General features: G+C 36.8%; 1 protein-coding gene across 2 annotated transcripts; it reads right to left on the bottom strand.

The window, feature by feature from the left end:
• Positions 1–436: 436 nt before the first annotated feature.
• On the bottom strand, positions 437–22,800 carry G2E3 (G2/M-phase specific E3 ubiquitin protein ligase). Of its 2 annotated transcripts, XM_030949422.1 has the most exons (16): positions 22,731–22,800; positions 20,048–20,102; positions 18,574–18,671; positions 16,531–16,632; positions 14,896–15,020; positions 13,654–13,819; positions 12,876–12,982; positions 11,687–11,803; positions 10,753–10,877; positions 10,512–10,644; positions 9,713–9,835; positions 8,252–8,562; positions 7,434–7,615; positions 7,099–7,271; positions 5,108–5,307; positions 437–4,507 (listed from the first exon to the last, which is right to left on the bottom strand). In XM_030949422.1, the coding sequence occupies exons 2-16, from the start codon at positions 20,085–20,087 to the stop codon at positions 4,263–4,265; spliced, it is 2,247 nt and encodes a 748-aa protein (XP_030805282.1). In that variant the 5' UTR covers positions 20,088–20,102; positions 22,731–22,800; the 3' UTR covers positions 437–4,262. The 2 variants fall into 2 exon arrangements, with proteins under 2 accessions (XP_030805282.1, XP_030805281.1); XM_030949421.1 differs by lacking the exon at positions 22,731–22,800 and having other exon boundaries at positions 20,048–20,258.
• Positions 22,801–23,205: the final 405 nt, after the last annotated feature.

Raw genomic sequence — 23,205 nt, 5'->3', positions numbered from 1 at the left:
CTGAGCCCTGGGCCGGGGACGGCCTTTGGCACCCCTGTTCTGTTGAGTAGGTGGTAGGTTATACTCTCGGACTGAAGTTTCAAGAAGAATAACTGAGACAGTTTTGACACGACCACCTCATGCCACCTCATGACTAAATGGAAGGACTGATGTTTCAAAACCAAGGACCTAGCTAGAACTAAAGTCATGTAGTTTTAGTGAGTTACCACAACGGAATATAGCTACAAGTTCCCTTCCCTCTACCTCACGTCGCACATGCCCGCAGGCCCCTTGCCTTCACGCCCCTACAGCAATCCCACCGGGAAAGAGCCGCCTTGCCCCGCTCAGCTTTGGATACCACGGATAAACATGTCATATACACCTTTGTGTAAATCTACAGGTACACAAATGAAACTACAGAAAATAGTGATAACACTTCTAGAGCTAAAATCCATAAATCAACAAAATAAAAACACGGAAGCTACATACTTAACCTTTTATTGCACTTTGGACATATACATGGTATTTCCCACAATAACTGATTATTTCAACACTGATGCTACAAAACATCGCTTGAAGATGCAACAGAGTTTAGGCACTGATCCTGCAGAGTTCAAGTCAGAGCTAAAAAAATTTACAAAATTACAGTGTATTGCATAACATTCTAAATTCCATAACTTCAAAAATAACATTGTTTGTGTAATACAAAAATCAGAGGGTTATAGTTTTTTTTACAAACATTAACACTTTGAAAATGATTTTCTGTACACGTATGATTTGACACATCAAAAGTTTCTGCATTTTTGTTTTTCTTTTTTCCTATTAGATATTCCCTTAGGTAAGAAACAGAAAAGTATGAGCTTTAAAATGTTTTACCATATAAAACAGATTCAAAATATACTTGAAAGGCATATTTTGTAGGCTTCTATGTTGCAATTCTATTTAAATTAGATTTTTTTGCATATACAGAACGTGAGTGTGAATTAATTCAAAATTCTCATGTTTTCAAATTCCAGGACATAACATCTTAATGAAAACAATCAAAGGTGCAGCACACAATGGTTTAGACTTGTAGTACGAAGAAATTTTTTCTCCTTTGGACTATATTTCATTCTTCGTTCAGTTAAAAAACCTAACAGCTTTTTCTGATAAGCATCCTCTGAATGGGTAAAAAAGCAAGTCACAGATTTCTTATTCCTTGGTTTTTCAAACATAGAGCTAAAATACTTGATGGTGGTTTTTCTATTCTATCTACATTGTTAAGGAGACCATACTAAACCCACTGATACTAATATATTACCGTTTAGTAGAAAATTATCAGTCTAGAAAACAAATAGCTTATTTGATGTGCTAATTCCAGATGGAAACTAAGGGTTTGATGCAGAAACTGTGGGGTGAAGTTCTTTGGCCAAACACAAAAAGGACTGCAGTAGTTCTTTCATGGTGCTGACAAATCTTATACAAGACGCAGCATCTGTAAGAATATATTTTATACACTGATGCATACACAATTATTCTGCTTGTGTTACAGAAATACTGAAAGTAAGTAGCCTCCCGAATTTCAAGGTGTGCCTAAGGCTACGTTTATGTAAAATAAAAACTACCCCATCATATTGCACTTCAGTGATCTGCTACAACAATAAAAAAGCTAGGGTCCTTATAGCTACTATATAAATTGTTTGTACAATGTCAAGACAAGGGATACAATTCTGTGTTTGGAAGTTAGCTTATTCAATGGAATTCTAATGAACAGTTCAAATAAATTTATGACTGATCTATATAAAAGCTGAAAATGAGGAAATTCCTTTCATAGCAGCATTCAGGAATACAGCTTGAATATATGAAGTATTATATTGGAGTGTCTAGATAGAGCAGATCAAATCAATAGAAATGGAATGACAACTTGTCCTGAACGGGTAATGTCAGTATTGGACAGTGGGAACAAAATCTGTGCAAGAAAAACCCTTTCAAGCAATATTGCATACTATGTTTTTACTAATTTTACGAATTCAGAGTTTGGATATGGCATTGTATAGCAGATACTTTTAAAGTTGACATTTTTTACACGTGGCATATAGGTTAGTTCTGCCTTTATATAAAAGCCTTTCAGCTCCTGAGTTCAAAAGTCATAAGCAATAAAAGGTGTGAACTCTATTTTTGTAATATCAGGTATGTTTTGAAGCCTTATGTTCACATTGTTTTATTATTTCTTTCCCCACTGAAGGTTTTAAAATGCTATTTATTTAGTTCCAGGTTCTGAACAATTTCTCTTGCCACTGCAGGTACCAAAAGTCGTCGTCCTTTAAAATTACTCACACTCTGCTTGCTACTTTTGTAAAATCTGTACTTCTCATATGGAAGAATAACATTAGAGAACATATTTATTATTAGCTAGGCAAGAAAAGCAAATACTGCACTCATTTTTAAAGTATAATGTAATATTTGCAGGAGAGTTATTATATTTGAGAAATACAAACATACAACATGAATCCTTATTATGTAAACAAATTTGTGCCAAACCACTCTCCCTGTAATGGTAACAGACCATTGGGAAAGCTAAGAATACAAAGAATTTATTGATATGAGTCAAAAATTATGCAAATATCAGAAACACAGAATATTACTGGAGAAGACACTGAGAAAATGCTTAGTATATAAACAAGCCAAATTACATTCTCCAAGAGATGATATGTTTCTTTTAAAGGAGACTTGAATATGCTTTTGGCCAACAAGCAAAAACCACCATAAATCTTGCCTTAATTTCTAATATTCTTAAGTTTATAATGACAAGACTGATGAGATTAGATTGTTTTAGGCATTAGTAATGAAAAATGTCTGATCTAAGACTTGCAATAATTTCCTTAGACTTTCTATTATTTTTTCAGAAGCACCTATCCATTTATAATCACTGTGGATGTACTTCCTTGCCAAATAATTCAAATGTAAAGCAATCCTGCTTATATTTTCAATCCAAACCAAGCTATATTAATAAAAAAGTATATAATTATTTTCCAGTATTTTGAATAATGTGCATACATATAGACACATACACATACATATGTATCTAAATTACATGTATAGCACAGCTTATGTTAAGGACATATAGCACAGGCAGTCAAAACTAACACAGGGAAATAGTATAATTTCAAAACAGAGAGCAGCACACATTTAAAACGAATGTATTTAAATGTCCTTTTAATGTCATACTTTTAGCATTAGTAACATTAAAGTGTTGCTGTATAGGAATTTCACTACGTATATTTTACAGCTTAATGGCCCAGCCATTTGCACAAATTATTGCAGCACTGAAATATATTTTATACAGTGCTCAGAATGTGCCTATGACTGAACTGGAAGAATTTAGAATAAAAGAAGCATAAGGCCCAGACAAGCTTGATGGTTGACTGCCTTTAGTTTAACAAAGAGTTTTAGTGCATGGTTGAATGAAAATACTTAAATGGAGGACAAGTTTATGTGTTCTAATAAGCAACAAACTTTTGTTCTTTCATACTTAAGAACATTAAGTTTAACTCCTGTATTTCACTTTGAAAGACCAGGTATGTTCAAGATTTCCTTCTGGTTTTTACTATTTTGGCTCTAGGAGTCAAAATAGTAAAATTAAAAATTAAAAATTAATGTATGACAGTAGAATGCAGAAATGTGCAAATGTCAAAGATCTTGTTTAAAAACAGAGACAGAAATTCAACAGAATTTTGTTCTTACACTGTATTATTTTAGCTGTTTCCTCCAGACCTCCAACGTGCTAGCCACAATGACCATAAAACTACAGGTATTTTAATTTTCCTAGGTTTTTATGAAACGTAAGAACAGAAATGAATCAATACAAAACAATAACTGAAAAACTATATACAGAATTGAAGAACTGCATCACAGTTTTATGCAAGACAACACTCTACAGCAATTATCTTCAAAATGTACTTGGTTTGTTTTTGACAAATAAGTTACCTAAGTATTTGACACAATCCACATACTTACCTGTTACAGAGTGTGGTAACATTTCATACCTGTCTACAGCAAAAGCTGACATTTAAACTACTTTTGCAAGAGATGTAGGACTCTTAAGGTCAACGTCAAAAGGAAAATTATTCAGGAGATAAAAGGTTTCTTTTAATTTGAAAATTGTTTTCCATCTCATAACATTACAACTTCTGGCATAATTTTGGAGAAAAGGTCATAAAATACTAAAAGCATGTTGTCCAAAAATACAGTAGCGGACTGAAAGCAGATGTTCCTGCAGAAAACTCAAGTTTCCAACGTTCAGTTTAATAGCAAAAATACTCCCTTTCAACTCTTAGTGTATTTCTGATGGTGAGCTCCATTTTATTTTTGAACTGATGATACCTCTTTGTTTTAGGAAGCTCTAAGCAATTAAGAAGTCTGTTTCCAATGGGATACCTTATATGTAAAAATTTAATAGTAGGTTCAGGGTCAAAACCAATGGCTGGTATATAAGAGGAGCCTGTTACAAAGAGCAGAATATCCTCCAATGTCACTACAGAGTCACCACCTAAAAGAAAAGGATTAAGTTTTATCACTGATTGTCTGTTACACATAAGCCCCATTACCCTGCATGTTAAATGCTAAGAGGAAAAAAAAAAAACAAATGAAATCAAATCAATATGCTGAATAAATATGCAGTTATATGGCTACCTAAGAAAAAGTTTAGCAAGAAAATCCCACTTCAGTTAGTAATGAAAAATCTTAAGTGAATACAAAAATCTCTTCTGCAAGCAAAAGATAGAAAACAGAGGTCTTTAAGACTTCAGACAATATATCTATAATAAAGGATTTTTCTGTATCACTTAGGTTGTGTGTTGGATTTTCATATTTTAATTCACAGGAATCCCAGAGACAATCTTTCAGATATTTACCACTATAAAGGCTGGGGCAACAGTTTCAGATATTCTAATTAGTAAGAAAAAGGGGGAAGAAGGAACAATTAGGAATTGATAGTGACTACAAAACTTTGATTTATTTACATCACTGAAATCTACAAATCAAATTCTGTATGTATACCAGCAACTAAATAACCTGGACAAGGAAGGGGAGGATTTTTTCATTTAAAAAACCAACCAAACAAACAAAAAAAAACCAAACCAAAACTTACTTTCCACATCTTGCAAATAGCCCATCCAAAAATCAGCACCTTCAACTTTATTTACATCTGATGAGGAATGGATTGTAAAGAGATTGTAAACAGTTTCCGCTGAAAGTCTTTCAGGTTTGTAGCAGAATATGCTAGAGAACACATCTGGGTGCCTTTGCATTTTCTCCAGAACACCAAGCGTTTTCAAACCCTGCCTAAAACTAGGAGAGGGGGATACAAAAAGAGTGACCATGCATCCGAACTCTGCATTTTATAAAGCTGCAAGATGGCATATAATAAATCTTCCCCATCTCCAGTCTCTAAATCTTGTCAAGAAGGTTACATAGTAATCCCATTTTATCTTGGGAAATGCATTTAACTCTCATTTTAACAATCTAAATGTTTCTGTAGAGCTTTTTAGGGAGATGAAAGAAATACCAGTGATATGTAGAAATTCACCTTATTTCCTGGTACTTGACTGTATGTACAAGGTATACTTTTGACTTTAGTAAGAAAATATAGCAATTCTCTTTCTTACAAATAGCTCTTGGGAAAACAGCTTAAATTCCTTGTCCATAGACAAAATGAGTTGTCTTAAAAGATAGCCTTTGCTTGGCTTTTGCAAGTTTGCATGCGCTTATGTGCTGTTATTTCTGCCTGTGAGAAATGCAGACAGCAGCATCCTGGGCTGTACTAGGAATTGTGTTGCCAGGAGCTCAAGGGAGGTGATCCTTTCCCTCTGCTTAGCAGCAGTAAGGCCACACTTTAAGTGCTGTGTGCAGTGTCAGGTTCTGGCAAAGGGTGACTAGGAAGATTAAAGGACTACAGCATAACCCTTTGAGAAGAGGCTCAGAGCGCAGGGACTCTTCAGCCTAGAGAAGAGAAGGTTCAGGTGGAATCTCAACATGTAGAAATATCTGAAGAGAACAGGAGATCAGAGACAGGCTCTTTTCAGTGGTGCCCAGTGGCATAGAAAATTTAACAGCTAAAATACCCAACTCTCCAGTTACTCTCAGTCCTTTATATTGACAAGTAATTTCTTGTTCTACTCACTTACGCCCACCTTAAGCCCATCTCTCAAATGCTCAAAACTCCACTACCTCATGGTGTTTCAAGTTAACTTAATGTTTAAGTGTTTGAATTCGTGCATTTGTTTAAATGCACTAATTATGATGTTTTACTTTTTAACTCACTAATTTAAAAATATGATATAGACTGTTCAAAAATGCCAGAGGGCCTTGAACTGAATGACTAAATTCTTCTGACCTTCGTTTAAAAAAATCCTCACATTAAGAATCAGTTTCCATAGCTCTTTGAGACAGAGTAAACAAATTTGTCAGAGGTAATACTATATGTGAAATTTAAAGCAGGCCATGCTTGTTGGAAAAAATAGCATCCAACAAACTTTTACTGAGCAAATGAAGAATGTGAATTGGAAGTAAGGCCAGAGACCAATCAAAGAACACTCAAGAGCTGCAACTTTTCCAGCTAATGACGTCATCACTACCTCACAGAAACATCAATGCAATGCTTATGTTCTAAGCAGGCCAACTTACACTTGTTGCACAATACTGCACTCCTAATAGCACACACAAACTCCCTAATTAGAACTCTAGAAAACTCATTTGAATTCTAAACATATGTTAAACATTTCTAAAATGAAGATTCTAAAGTCAAGCAATTCTGAATTAGAAATGAACATAAACTAGAGAAATTTTACAGTGCAAAGGTCTTCGTGATGCTGTAGCTTAAAAACTGTGAATCTGCCTTCTTCATAAGGTTGAAAAGGGAATATAATGTGACCAAGGAGAAGTCAGAGCAGATATGTAGAGAAATAAGTTTAAGTTTAACTACTTAGTTAACATTGCTACTTAATCAACTGAAAATTATAGTACACTTCAGTGGTTTAAATGGAGAAGTAAGAATACCTGAAAGTTAGTTTTAGCAACATATTTTTTAGAGCTGCAGTGAGGAGAAGAATCAAGAAGTTCGAAAACTCAAGCAAAACAAACCTTTCTAGGGGTAAAGTAATTCTCTTGATTACATGATAGATCAGTATGTCATTCACCAGCGTGTTCTTATCACACAAAGCTGTTACTGGTCTTAAACAGCCAGCAGCAGTGAGGAATTCACAGCAGTCCTGCAGTGTAGACTGTAGGCTGGACAGACTATTTGCATATTTTATCTGCATAAAAACATAAGTTAGGCACTTGTTTACTACATGTGTGTATATATATATGTGAAAAATATACCTTTCAATTTCAACAAAATTTATATTCACTAAGTCCTTCTCTATCTCCAAATATAGTTTTGAGCAAGAAATAAAAAGAAACTTATTGCATATTACCGTTTTTATTGTTTGTGCTACATCAACATCAGCAACATCTTCCAAAGCTGGCTTCACATTCTCTGGACCATAGACAAGACATTTGAACAGTGTTTTGGAAAAGAAACCAGGAGGTGGACCACCATGAACCAAAGAAACGGCAATCATTTTACCAGCTTCAAAATAAAGATTTTCTTTTAAAGCTGAAAATAAAAAAGTATTATTTAGATGCATAGAAATTATTTCTGATCATCATTTTTTAATAGAAAATGTCATAGTGCTGTTTTTTCTTAATGACTTTTGCTATCTTCTGACAGTTCAAACTATAAGACCATATTTTTACATAGGACTACCACATTCTTTTACACCAGCTCTTCAGCCACTATCAAGGATTGGGAGATGTAACTTCCACTTTACACTGAACTCATATTTAATTCTGAAGCATAAGAACTCAAAGAAGCTAACTTGGGGTCGTTTGGAAGCATATTATGAGAAATAATGCTCTAGGAATTTGAGGAAAGGAAAATAATTAGCAGAGAAAGTGAGTCAGGAAGAAAGAAATTAAATTAAAGAAAACAAATACACTAACTAAAAAGTTCCAAGTCTAGTTATATGCTGTTTTTCCATGGTTGTAGTCGACTTTTCCAACAAACCCAAATTTTTTAAATTACAAATCCACACACCATCCCTCTTTAGAACTGAAAAAATAAAAAAAATCAATCCCTGATTTTTATCCTTCAGGACTATACTTGTGAACTGACACTCATACTGGCTGAAGATTAAAAAATATTTTAAGTTATACACTTCTCAATTTGCTTTTGAACAAAGCAACTAATTACCTTGAAAATCAAGGGACAAGTTCTTTCCAAAAGAGCCCTCAAGCAATGATGAATTCTGAAGGTGAAGCATTAATACTTGGAAGAAATGGTGTTTTGATGCAGAAGAAGTATTTGTCTTGGATCTATTTTTGCAGTTTGAGAAATTTACTTCAATAGTGTTTGTAGGACTGAAGATGCGCTGTCTAAATCCTTTTAAAGCACTACTCCAAATATTTTCTGCATTGATGTTAAGTCTTGTTGTTTTTGTTTGAACTTGTACCTTTAACTCCTTCAGTATACTACAAACTTCCTTTCGTTGCTGTCTTAAATACCTACAAGAAAATTGCATGTATTCTCAGATTAAATCTATGATTTATAATTAACAACAGTTACACAAAAAATATTTAAATAGTCTATTAAGAAGAACACTTCTTCAAACACTGTGGCACATTCAGGTATTGCCTGAATTATATCAGTAAAACATTTAGTATATATTTAAAAAATTTAAACACTATAGTGGCAAGTTTTAGAATTCCTCTAAAACCTGAAAAAAGGAGGTAGAAATAATTACCCTGGCATAAATCAAATAGTGATTTTCTTAATTCAGTGACTCCAACACGGTACCAAACAATAATCACATGAGTTAACATTTAAACAGAGCGAAACAAGTAAGAAATTGAAGTTTATAATTTTGCCTTACAGATGTTTTGCAACCAAATTAGAATAATCATCACTATAATAAAAAAGTATATTTGAGTGGGAAGAAAATTCTCATAAAAAATACCAAGATGTCTTCTTTACAAGCTTCCAACCAAAACTATCTCAAATACCATATTTACTAGAAATACCTTATTCGCTCATCAGAATTTTTAGCACATAAGGTAGAATCCATAAATTAACTACTCACAAGAAGATAATGAATTTTGTCCTCAAACTGAATATTCTATATTAAAACATGTTGTTTTAGCACTGACTTTAGCACCATCACGAACTATTCATATGGTACAAATACAAAAACATTAAAAATTTAGGACCTGTCTAATTAGAAGAAAGCAATTAGGATTCTTTTTATTCCCTATTTCCTAAAGAATGTTTAGCCATGCATCAGTAAGGACAAATATGCATTTCTGGGTTTTGATCCCCTTACCACCAAACCTAAAAACTCTCTGTAGGTTTCAATTCTTTTCCCCTCACACCCCTCTAGCATTTATAAACAGCAGAAGCCTTTCTCAAGCTACGAATTCCGATTTTAAGTGTAAACTTATCTCATTTTTGACAGACTATATACATATACACACACACAAATATATATGCATACTGTGTAAGTTCACACAGAGAAATATATATGGATACTGTATATACACACAGATACATATAGATACTGCATATACACAAAACCACACACACACAGAGTCTGTAGGAAATATAGTAAAAAGACACGTGCTAGATTACTCTTCAAAATCAGAAAAACAGAAGAAATACTTGTGCCTTAGGGACCAGTTCCAGTTTGACATCACCGGAGATGGGGACACTGTCACTCTGTTGGATGCTGGCTGTTCTAGGTGTGAGCACGGTGACAAGTTCTGGCACATTATTTTTGGTGATCTAGAAGCCAAAACCGTATTTTAAGAAGATACAACTAAAGAATGCATGAACACTTCTATTTCAAGGTAGTACTATAGTTTCCCCCTAAATCAGTTCTGAATCTCATTTGTATCTCCATTGCCATGAAGTCCACCAGTGCCTGAACTGCAATTTTCAAAATAATGATTCTGTATTTAATTACATTGTGGACTAATTAGGATGTGTTTTTAGTTGCATCTCATACATCAGATAAAAGCCCTGACTAACACAGCAAGTAAAAACTAAAAATACTAGTTTTTACCAACTTGAAAAGCTTTTATTACAACAGAGGAAAAGATTATTATGAACATCTATCTTTTAAGTCAGACTTCTAGAACACTATTAAAATGGAAAAAATACCAGTAAGCAAACTTAAAGCTTTCCCATTTGTATATTCTTAAGTTACCACTAAATTGTTAAAATTCTTTAACAAGGATCTATCTTCACCAAACTAAAAAATGGTTTACATGCCACCAAATCCAAATAACTACTGCAAATTTCCAGAGTTTATGGCTTACTCAGAAAACGGCAATCACTAAATTTTTTATTCTAATTTTATTTGATTTGCAATTTAACGTAGGTTCCTCCCATTTCCTCACATTAAAGTATTATCTTATGGCAATCATCAATTTCTGTGAGAAAACAGAAAATTACACACTGGAGTAGAAAACTGCGTGGAGATCCAGATGACTGCCGAGGGGACTTTGGAGGCGGCTCTTCCAGCAAACAAGGTGTTCCATTTGAATTTTCAGAGGCAGCCAAAGTACGCTTTTTCTGTTTGCTATACTTCCCTGTAGGATTATATTACATTAATTTAATGGATTTTCTAGTTGCAAAGTATGCTTATATAACCTCAAGTTATCATTTACAAAATCACTGTCACATCCATAAGTTCACACCTGATTTTGCAAAGATACTTCTGCATTCCATGCACTCCCAGTTTTGCTCCCATGACTTCAGAGATGAACAGGCCAAATGAGTCCCACGAGAACCGCAGTACTGGCAACGCTGAATTTCCCATTTACTAAAAGGAAAAATGTAGGTATTTAGAATTAGACAGAAGAATGAGGCTAGTTAAAGCAAAGACTAGCTGTAAGTGCAATCCTGACATTAAACCAATAAAGCATAATTTTATCACTCTGGCAGAACTGATTCTAATCAAGGAGACTTTCTTCACACAAGAGGTACTCATAACTGGCTGCAACGAGAAAAAAAAGCTACTCGTGTTCCAGTACCTTGCACTGAGTGAGGCTATTAGTACTCCCCTGTTCTGAAGTCAACAGATTGCAGGCACTATTTTCTTCTCATCCTGCTAGTCAGCAAAATCCTCTGTTTTATGGTATCCACCAGTCAGCTTTTCCAAGTAGTAATTCTTTTAAAGGAGAGCTCTCTAGGGAAACATTCAAACTACTGACTTAGGTCTACTACTTCAACAATAACTTCTTGTTAGGCTATAAGTATTTTAATACCTAATAAATTGCTGAATTAAACTCTGAATGATACACACACAACATTAATTTAGGTACATGCTGTGTTGATGCACAAATTCTACTTCAGCCTGTATGAAATGAGGACAAAGTAACTGATAATCCCTTAAATTTGGTTTTCATGGCTTTTATAACCAGATCAAGTTAGAGAAATTCAGTATTGAACTATGATTATATTGAGTAAAACAAACACACTATCTAGACAACATGTTGGCTTGACGTTAAAACGTGATGCTGAAAAATACCAAAACATGTACGTAAATAAAAATTATAAATAACAACAATGAAAAATATGTCAAAAAACCTTTTCTATCCCAAGTTGTACTTTCCTGCTAAAGTATCATACCTATCAGGTTCATTATAGTCTCTTCCTTTCTTGCAGAGACACCTTTTAACATCACAGTGTTGATAACAATGCAGTAAGTCTTGATATGCATTTTCTTCAAGTTCCCAAGATGCATCCCTGTAAACAAGGCAGAAGATTGGATATCAGAACTCTATTTCTGATTGTTTCCATGTGTTGCCCTGTATTTTGAAAAAGAAATATGCAATAAACATATGAATATATTTCAATCATCTCATGTTCTAGGTAACAGACGGGGTTTCTAGGTAACAGAGGGGGAAGGGGGGAAGTCTAGTAACTAAAATAATACTAGAAATCACATAGACTTTTTCTTGCATAAAGTTACTTTGATTTCAAGTATTTTTTATTTTTCATATGACTTAGTGACACAGCACATTTGCTTTGTCTCCATCCCTTTTTTCTCTCATAGAAAACAAAGATATTTGTTTAGGCAGCCTACATGAGTTACAACTGAAACTGGTTTCATGAATGGTAACTCAGAATGTTCCAGGCCAGTACAGTCAAGTTCATAAATTATTTTGACTCTTCCTCCTCTCCAGAATCTTAAGCTTGTCTCTCAAGAGGGAATTGATGGTGCTCTCTGAAGAGACTAGTAGTTATTAAGGAATAATACTTCTAACAAAGAAACATCGTTCTGATCTCTTTCTGTTGTATTTTGAGCCTCATAAGGTGATAGAAACAGGAAAAACAGTGTGGAATTTTGGAAGCAGATATTATACGAATACAACCTTTGCAATCCCTTAGCAGAAGATAGGAGCTGTATGGCTGAGTAATCAGCCAATTACAATTCTGTCTTGACAGAAATTCAGATAATTAAACTTGGACACAGAAGATACACTTCTTAGCAATCTCTATGTTAAGGAAAAATTATTGTATTTAACAAGTGCTTTTATCTTCTAATTGGGTTTAGAATTTAAGTTGAATCATGGCATTAAAAGTGACTTTTCAGAGCTTTCTGTTTTGTGCTTGATATAACTAATTCCACCTTTGCCAATTTTTATGCATATCTAAAAGGAAACAGGTTACTCCTTACTAAACTGAACAATTCTACAACTGAAGGTAGAACCAACATTTCACATATTAATAGCTCAAGTTCTGTAGAATAAAATAAATGTTTATAACAGCCTATCAAAGTTTTCATCCAAGAGTAATCATTAACAAAATTACTTACCTTTCTGGAATGTGTATGCCCATTCTCAACATTTCTATTTGAAATTTGTCCTTGTTATTACATACTGTGCACCTAAAGAAAAATATCCCAGCACTCAAAGCTTGATACTGTGCCAAGAAAAAAAAAAAAACACAACAAAGAAACCAGACCAATTATTGAATTTCTACCATCCTTAATATGACAATAAATTATGTCTTAATATTCAGACACATTACATTAATGGATACCGTCCTGACATGGGTGTTAAAGCTGGCATCAATTATGATGTGACTTGACATTAAAGCAAATGGCAAGGATTTTCTCTTCCTTTAAGGAAAGAGCTCATATGCCAGAATAAGATTCATAAACAAAAGCACCATCCTTTTCAGTCAACCTCTTCAGATCCAGTGTAAGTTTACAAAAAGAAAGTTGTAATTTTTTCTCATCTTGGATTTAGCCAAAGAGAACTGATGATGGATAAATTACATTTTTAGCACTCAGATTCTGCACATAATGATTTGCAAGAAACTTGTTGAACTTCAGTTCCTAAAAGTAGCAAAGGCATGAAATATGTATCATACACGCAGAAACGTGGAGGGGCCACAGGGGGAGAAAAATTAATAGCATTAAAACCTCAAAATCCTTTTGTGTGCATAAAGCAATTTAAGTACTGCTCTTCAAACCTGGTATACTTCATACCTACTACCTACACTTACCAGTAAGCAATTGTTCCATTATTTTTAAACAGAAATGTGATCTCCATGGATGCAAAAAGACTGAAAGGGAGAACCTGTATTACCTGCAAGCATTCTCGATGAAACCAAGCATTTTTACAGCAAGGACTTTTCAATACAGTGTACACTGGAAGATGTTCAACCAAATCCAGGCATATTGTGCACTGTGAAGCTCCTCTAGGTTCTTTATCCATAAACTCTTGGACTGGTCTATGCTCCCAACAGTAAGATCTAAAAAAGAGTAATTTATGGCTCTGTTAACAAAACAACATTTTAAGAACCTTCTTCATAAAATTCAAGGACATCAAAATTATTTCATTAATCCATTTTTCATGAGTAAGTGCTATGCAACAAGCTAAAAATGCAGACATACTGGTTTTGGCTAGGCTAGGGTTAAATTTCTTAATAGTAGCTTGTATGGTGATGTTTTGGATTTGTGAGGAAATCAGTGTTGATAACACAGTGATGTTTTAGTTATTGCCCAGCAGATCTTGAACAGAGTCCAGACCTTTTCTGTTTCTCACCCCTCCCCACCAGTGAGCAGGCTAGGGATACACAAGGAACTGGGAGGTGAGGCAGCTGGGATGGCTAATCCCTACTGACCTAAGGGATATTGCATACTATGACGTCCAAGAAATGCAGCTCTAGAACAAATCCTTCTGAAAATATCTTATCTTTACATGTACTTGAGGTAATGCAAGTTGTTTTGTGTTAACTGCCTGCCAGACTTCAATCCATCCACCCTACAAACTCAGCTCACAAGAAGGATAATGCACTCAAGAGTATTTTGACAACAGTCAAGATGCTAGAAAGATGACAGTAAAAGAAAACAAAACTTTTTTTTTGACACTTGATATTAAGCCCATTTCCCCTGCAAGTCCATCTCTAAAAAACTTGGAAACACAACAAAATGGCAGACACTGTGTTGTGACTGTTGAGAGATACAGGTAGCCAAAGCTCTGCCATTTCAACAAAGGCACAGAAGACAGGCAAACAAAAACCCAAATTATGCAGCTTATTTCAGAGTTCAGAATTTACTGCTCAGTTTTATAAACAACTTAAGTACGTGTATAAGCATAAAGTGATGTATTTAAAAGTGTTGAGAACTGAGTTTAAAAATATTAGGTACGCAATGTAACTGTTTGACTTTCATGTCTACCACAAATCAGGTATTTGTTTCCTAGATAATCTGATGTCATTTGCAACTATCAGCCTATCCAATAACAAGCCATGAAAGAAACCCAAGTCACCTCCTGTATAAATATAATAAATTGAAAATGGAAAAACAACAAAGCCCCAAAACTCACCTGAAGTCTTCCATAAACTGGAAAATGCATTCCCTTTGTATCCCACAAGGAAAATGGTAACTTCGTTTGCATTTAGGAGCTACACATCCAATTGAAGCTCCCTTTTTCTTACAGATATTACATTTCTAGAAATAATTTGTTTTGGAAACAGAATATTAACATTTTAAATGCAAGTAAAATTATAGAAATTAAACCAATAGAAAAGTTACAAAAAGTGTAAGAAAGAATAGTAGCTAAAGCACAGATTAAAACTGTGACAAGACTAATGTGGTTTAGCTCTTTTACAAAGAGTAAACATATGCAGCTATTTCCTAGACTTAATGTATTGGTTTATATGCATATTGTCCATATAAGATAACATACAAGTTATTTTACCAGTACCTATAGTTTATATAGCTATAATAGGCATACACATATATATGCTTATATATAGGCATCTATAAATTATTTACTCTCAGCTTCAAGCTCAGCACAATGTCATGAGGTATTATGAAAGTTTAATTCACTCTTATTTATCTGGAATTTACCCAAGGAATAACAATAGTTGCAAACTCTAGAGGCCCAGGGAAGCTGACTTCAGTTGTGGGATGAATTGTAATGTAGCATCCAGGCCACACTGTGATCTCAGAAATATTCACTAAGCCTCAGCCTGAACCAACTGCACTGGACTAAGCCTCTCTTGAGGCTCATCAGAAACACTGTCTGCTCCCAGGAACTAACAGGTATCTAATGAGCTCCTGTTTTATAACAAACAGCCTTGGAAGCTTTTTTCTTGCCTGAATAACAACCCAAGTGGAATAGTATTTTTGTTACTGAAGCTTCAGAGAAAGTTACCAACTCAAATTCCAGCCAGGATGGAAAATTACTGTCACTAAAGCCCTCTTGTGACCCTATAAACAGTGGTCCAAAGCGAGACCCTTGGAGCTGGGTTCCCTGAAGGCTTGGGGCTAATGTGCATGTCTCAAACACTGATAACCACAAGCCAACCAGGGACTGCTGGCAGTAACACACAAGAACTGCTAGTGATAACCAAGGACACACTGCGAGAAAGAAGATTTGACTGGAGCAGAGGGTCCAGCAGAGATTCATTTGTCTGTGAGAAAGAACCACAACACAGCACAGTGCAAGTGCAGGAATGTGTAGCTGAAGTGGGCATGGACTATGGGATAGGATTTAGACCCCCAAAGCCCCCCAGCCTACTTCCAGAAAGGTCTGAAAAGCAGACTGCTCATGATAACTAATTTACATAGAGGGCAAGAAATCTACCTTTGGGTTGGAGAAACCTATCCCCAAAAAGGTATCCCCCACAAAGCCCAGGCCAAATGTGTAAATAACTAATAAAACTTTCTGGCCCCTAGTGGACCCTTTGACTTTTGTCACTCCTTTTGCCCAATGAGCAAAATCTTAGATGCTTCCTTCTCCTTAAGGGGGGATCATGACAACTTCTGCAGGGTTTTTTTTTTCCTTGTGGCTTCCACAAATCCAATATACTTTTTACTTAAACGTAAAGTTCAGGTGCTTGAATGGGCTCAGCACATTGTCCATTGGAAGAAGAAAACAAAACCCACAGGCAGTACTAAGAGCACTTAAAAGTTACCTTTTTCCCCTTGTAAATACCAAAGACATCATTCTTACCAGTTTTGCAGCTCTTTTTACTTCTTTTCTAATGTCTGTGATCAAAAATCCATCTACACCTTCATCTTCTTCACCCCTCTGCCAAATGCCACTTGACATCAACTACAAAAACAAATTAAGTATTTCAAAACATCCACCTAATCTAAAGATTTACAATTACATACACTGTGCTTATCAAGTGAGAAGTTTAGTCTAAAAAAGCTCGCATGGAAATATTTTAATGATTAAAAATCTGATATGAAATACATTTTTGTCTGACATAACAATAACCAGTAAAATGAAAATAAGTATTTCATAACATCAGAGTACTGCATAATACTGTAGGGCCAGAGACAGTGTATTTTGCCTTCCTTTTTGAAGTATACAGACTATTCAGATAATTGTCAAACAATTACTTTCAGCATATGAATCTTCAGAGGAAGTAAAATTAAATTAGCTTAGTTAATATGAATGACAATTGTGCTGTGAAGATAATGAAGCACAGTAGGAAGTAACTGTACTGAAGTATCACCTAAGAGGGAAAGTAATTCGCTTTAGAGGAGATTTAAATAAACACAGAATCAAGTAACTAGGCAAATCAGAACAGCCTGATGATAATTTAAAGTTAGGCAGCAACATTACAATCTTCAAATAACTGAAGAGTTTCACAACTTGATGCCATTTATATTCTTTACAATTTCATTTTATAATTTCAACGTAGTACCATTTAAACTAGTTTTATCAATATTGTACTCAAATAAATGTAAGATTACATACCCAAACCAATTAAATCTATTTTTCCAACTGTGAGACATTTGGCAAAGAATAATTAAACCGTCACTAATGTGCCTCTTTGTAGAACTCTTTTCTTATATAACATACACTGTATTTAAGTAAAATCACAGGGCTTTGCTCATTTTTAAAAGAAGTAGACACAAAAAAATGTTAAAGATACTGCAATGAGCTTCCTGCAGTTAAAATACCTTTTAACTCCTAAAGCTCAGTATTGCATGCATGCCTTTTCCTATCTGTTCATCAGGATAGGATTTTTTCTTATCATTTGATATGGCCTTATATAGGGACAAAATTACCACTAACATGGTATAATGGCCTCTATTCCGTTACAGCTGCTTAAAATTTATTTAAAACCAAATTTCTCTATCTTTATGTAACTACAGAAAACCTCCACTCTCCTTAGTTTTTAAAGGATTCAGTATCCAAACTATTAAACCATCTACAATCAACAGACTTTAAAGAACTTGTTGAGAAAACATACCCCCTACATTACTTCTGATACTCGACATCCATTTTAAAATTGGATTGGGGAGAACAATTCAAATTATTTTTATTAACAAACAAAAGGCTTTTTTTTGTAAAGTAGTAATGTTATTCTAAAGACCTGCAACAACTTAGAGTTTGAGAGGAAATTTAAATATACCTTTAGGAATATGAATCTTGGAAAATGTCAAGGGTGATACCAAAAGCTGCAGGTTATATCCATAGCTTTGTTTAAATTATACACTTGTACTAATTAGTGAAACTATACTAATATGATCAACAGGGTACATATAACTTAACTGAAAATTAGGACTTAAATGTTACAATGTTCTGGGTAATGTCAGACAATAGCTCAGCCAGCAAGAAATATTGAGAAATGGAAAAAAAACCCTTTTCTGTACCTTTCACACTGGGTGGAATTTTGACATTTCAAATTTTGAAACTACATTTTTCTTATAGGAGGCAATAGGTAAGTGCAAACTGTTCATTTTGTCTTAACATGTACCTTCATTGCTATTTGCTATGATAGGTTAGGAGAATTAATGAATTCCTTTAAGTGGACCATGAACAGAATTTAGCTTTGAATAAAAGCTTGTTGGGATTAACTTGTGTCATCTGCTGCACCTGACAAGTACAAGCTTTCAAGGCTATGAGTTAAAGCTCACATTTCAAGCTTTGAAACAACAAAATTGTTCGAAAAGTGTGACAAGTTATTAGTATTAAATACTTGTTGCACCTTTTTTTCAGATAAAGCAGAAATCCCAAAGATCATTACCATACACTTACCAAACAGTAATAATGAACAGTGAGATTGTATTCCACATAGGTCCTTTTTTCTCCATACTTTTCAGGGCAGTCATCTGTCCGTCCACAGAGAACACAGACTAAAATACAGAATCATGTTTATAAGCACAGTGAGTGTACTGGAATTGCTATGGATCAGCTACAGAGCAGTAGCTTTTACCTCTTTCAATCACATGCATCTTCAAGTAGATTACTGGATAAAGGACAGTAGATACCCCTTTCCTTATTGTTGAATTTTATAACAGATAGAAGAGAATGTACTAGTTGTTCCTTCTCTAGTTACTAGACAGAAAATACTTCACCAGCCTGCTGATTCAGTAGTGGTCTATCAGCCAAGCTAAATTCACAAGCAGACTGTGCTCCTAGTTGAAATATTCTTCCCCAAACACCCAAAGAGAATTATCAAATGGCCAACAATGTCCAGGTGCATGTGAAATGTCATCTAATTGCTACCACAGCTTTTAAAAGCATTTGACAATTTGAGACAACACTGCATTTAACTAAAACCTTGAGGACTTCCCACTTACCAAAGTTTCTAGCCCACTAGAAAAGTCCATAGTTCCATGGACTTTTAACAGCTTCCCTTTAATTCCCAGTAGATGTATAAAATACATTTACAATATTGTAAGATTCAGAACAGTCACAGTAGTAACAATAGGACTACTGCTTCAGCCTAACAGAGTGCTGAATGGTACACCTCAAACACAGCTCTGCGTGATTTGGCTGCTAAATTCACAAGGTTACTTAAAACATCTGCAGAAATTACTATTTTAAAATAGTCTAATTACAGCAAACAAACCTAAAGAAGTTTTAAGTTATTTATTTTTAATTTCCTGAGACAAGTGGTTCTAACACAATTTCACATAATGGTTAGGGTTGGAAGCGACCTCTGGAGATCATCTGGTCCAACCCCCTGCAAGGCAGGGCCACCTAGAGCAGGTGACACAGGACCTTGTGCAGGTGGGTTTTGGATGTCTCCAGAGAAAGAGTCCATGACCTCTCTGGGAAGCCTGTTCCAGTGCTCTGCCACCCTCAAAGTAAAGAAGCTCCTCCACATGTTGAGGGGGAAGCTCTTGTGTTTTAGTTCATGACCATTGCCCCTCATCCTGTCACTGGGCACCACTGAAGAGTCTGGCACCACCCTCTAGGCACCTGCCTCTGAGATATTTATATGTGTTAATGAGATTCCCTCTCAGCCTTCTCTTCCCCAGACTAAACAGGTCCAGCTCCCACAGTCTCTCCCCAGAAGAGACACTCCAGACCCCAAATCATCTCTATGGCCTCTGGACACTCAGGAACTCCTTGTCTGTCTTGTACTGAAGAGCCTCAAACTGGACACAGTAATTTGATTATTGGAAACTCACCTACTCTTTGAGCATGAATAAAACAAGTAATGACTAGCATTATATATGCAGATTAAGTATTTCTGAAATTATTTTATAAAAGCTTTACTCACTTTTTGTGTTTTGAACATCAAAATTATTCGTTTTACTCATCCTGAGTTCTTCTGGCTGTGTGTCATGCAAAAGAAACAAGGTATTAAATACCATTAAATATCCAGTGCATAAATGAACATTATACAGCTCTTCTATGTTTGTTCGAAACTGCAAAGAAAGTGTATAAACTCCATAAACCAAAAGTGGTATTATGATAAAAGAATATCATAATTCAACTGTTATTGTGGGAGACAGGGGTTCAGAATGCAGGATGCAATTGTCCAGAAAAAAATTCTTAGACCACGAGAGATACAGCAACTTTTACCTATTTCCCCAAGCTAACAAACAAAATACATTTTATTTTCAGAAGAGAAAAAGTCCAATGCAACAGCTAGTTATCTACAAACTTATTTGTACAGAAGAGTTCTTACTTACTTTAAGCAACAGAAATAATGGTTCACAGATAACCTAAGAAACAGCTCTGACTTCTGCTCAAATAAAGACTGTACTAATACAAAGAACTTGAAAACAAAAAAATAACTGGGTAGCGATGTGACAATGAATATAGTCTCCATTGTTTGGAGAAAATGCAGGATCCTGGATCAGAGAAATCCTGATCCACAAAAAAGCCAAAGGGAAAAAAACCCCACAAGCTAAAAAGGTGAGGAATCCAAAACTGGGACGTGTATACAAGGGAATTTACACTATGTAGGACAATGTATTTTACACTCTGAAGTAGAAAGTAATTTATTTAGAAACAGTGATCTAACTTGCAACGTGAGCTGCCCTTTACTGTGTGCCCCACCATGCACCCTATCCTAGCCCTTTTTTGGATAAAAAAATCAACCCAAACCAAATAATCCCTAGTTTCTTCACCACAGCATCAAAATTATTATTCTTTCTCAGCACTCTTCCGGGAAGACAACTGTAGATCTTCGACTTGCCTTCCCTTAGGAAGCTGAAGAAAGCATTACTTAAGTTCTGCAAGCCAAGAGTGATGGCCTGCATCTCCCAGGCTGGAACTCAGGCAGGCGGACAACTCCCTCTCGCTACAGGGAAGCAGCCAGTAACAAATCCAAGGGTCAAACCACAAGCCTGACAGACTGCCAACTATCCGTGGGCCGGTATTTACAGGTTTGATGACTACCAGATATCAGCTTCAAGAACAAACTGTAGGTTAATTCAAACTATTGCAAATAAAGCCCTGGACCAATTTTACTGGAGATCTAGGGAAGGAAGCATATTGAGAAAGAAAAAGAAAGGGAGGCAGAAGTCTCAGGCACAAGGCAAGTGCCCTATGCCTCTGAGAACCGGAGTAGCTGCACAAAGGACCTTGGCCACAAAACGGTCTATAAGGAAAACAAACAAAGCACCACTACTAAATTAGATGAAAACATTCCTAAAGACACACCACACTGATAGTCAGATTAAATAAATGACCATTCATTTCCCAGAAACACACTTCCCCTTTTCTAAATAAAGAGGAATAACTATACTTAATCAGGTACCGAGGGAGCAAAAGACCCCAGGAGCTCACACACATTCCTCTTCTTCAGGATTTCCCCAGGATGGTCACTATCAGTTTCACCGTTCTCACGCTCCTGCAGGTAATACAATAAAGAAACTGCCTATACACGGCCACACAAGCCAAGATTATTTTTGGTAGAAAGCCCTACAGGTGGACAAAGCACATATGCGGCTGGAAACAAGAAAATCACCTTCCCACCTTTCCTTGACTCCAGCAAAATAGAAAAAAAAGAAAACGCCGCCCCCAATTCCCTCTACTTTTCTCAAATTCTTTCGGGTAAGTGAACCCAAAGTTCGAATCTACAAGTTAAAAGATAAGCGGATCAACCATTAAGGCCCCCTGCGTAAGTCCTCTGGGGCTTTTCATAGGAACAAAGCAACTCCGCATCCGTCTGTTTGCAAGGCAGGAACGACCCCATTATCGCCCAGTGTCTTGAAAACCGGTGTAAATAAAACGTATCTACTTTGCCTAAACCGGCCAGAAAAGTCCTCAGAGTGGGTGTTTAGATTTTGCTACATTCTGCAATTTTTTACTGCTCCGTAACGTAACGCGTTTCAAGAGTCTTTTAACTAGACACTGAAAAAGAAAAAAACAAAGCCAGCCCCAAGAGGTACGGTATCACGCACACGTTTTCCCCAGCACGCGAAACAAAGGACTTCTCCCGAAGCCACCTGTGCACCCCGAGTTTCCACACAGTGGGACCTCCAGGTCACCCCGCGGCTCACGCCGCGTCCCGAAAAAGTCCCGTCCCTCGGCGCCCAGCCCCGGGCGGGCGGGCAGCGCTCCCGGCACGTCCCGTCCCGAGGAGCCAGGGCCGGGGTTCAGGCGGCCGCGCTCCCCCGCGCCTCGCAGGGCTCAGCCGCCACCGCCGCCCGGCACAAGGGCCACGGCAGGTCCAGTGCGAGACGCTCCCCGCTCCCCTCCCGTGCCGCACTCCGCGTCCCCCCGCGCCGCCGCCCATGTCCCGCTAGCGCGGAGGCAAGAAGGAGCATGTTTGGGTAGTTCTGCCGGAGCTCCGGCCGCTCCGAGCGGCGGGAGCCAAGCAGCGGCGGCTCCCCAAAGCACCGGCTGGGAGGCTGCCGCACGTCGCTCCCCGCGCGGCGAAGGAAGGGGCTCCCGCCTCCTTGCCCCGGCAGCTCACGCAGCCCCGGAATCGCCCCGAGGGCGGCACTCACCGCTCGGACCTGACCGAACCGGGCCGGGGCGCGCCGCGCGCCAACCGACAGTCGATTCAAACCCCAACATCCGCCCCCTGCCGGAAGCACGGCCCGCCCCGCCCCGCCCAGCGCCCCTGCCGCCCCGGAACAGCGGGCGAGCCTCCTCTGAGGATTTACCTGAGGAAACAATAAGCTGCGTTTTTTGTAAGAGTTTTTTTCTAACTTCTGCAGCTTGTTCTCAAGGGGCCCAAACTGCCACCATGTCAGGCCGTGCTGACCCTTTTTTTTCCCATAGCTGCAATAAAACGGAGTTTCTCAGTAAAGTTGTGCATTTGATGTTTGTGCTGATGTTTTTCCATTGGAACGCCACTGGTGTTGCGCCGCGTCACAAGGAAGCTCATTCCAGCGGCTTTGGGATTTGGCGAGTGCTCCTCCCCTGTCCAGCAGAGCTGGAATGCTGCAGTGCCGAGGTCCAAGCGCCGGGAATGCTGAG

This window comes from Camarhynchus parvulus, chromosome 5 (assembly GCF_901933205.1).
Source record: "Camarhynchus parvulus chromosome 5, STF_HiC, whole genome shotgun sequence".
Lineage (NCBI taxonomy): Eukaryota > Metazoa > Chordata > Aves > Passeriformes > Thraupidae > Camarhynchus > Camarhynchus parvulus.
This window is presented reverse-complemented; position numbering and strand designations above follow the sequence as displayed.

Coding starts and splice junctions, on each gene's coding strand:
- G2E3 (XM_030949421.1), bottom strand. CDS start 20,141: ATGGTATTTAATACCTTGTTTCTTTTGCATGACACACAGCCAGAAGAA. Junction 15,021..16,530: donor TAAAAAGAGCTGCAAAACTG/GTAAGAATGATG, acceptor AATTATTTCTAG/AAATGTAATATCTGTAAGAA. Junction 11,804..12,875: donor GGCATACACATTCCAGAAAG/GTAAGTAATTTT, acceptor CCTTGTTTACAG/GGATGCATCTTGGGAACTTG.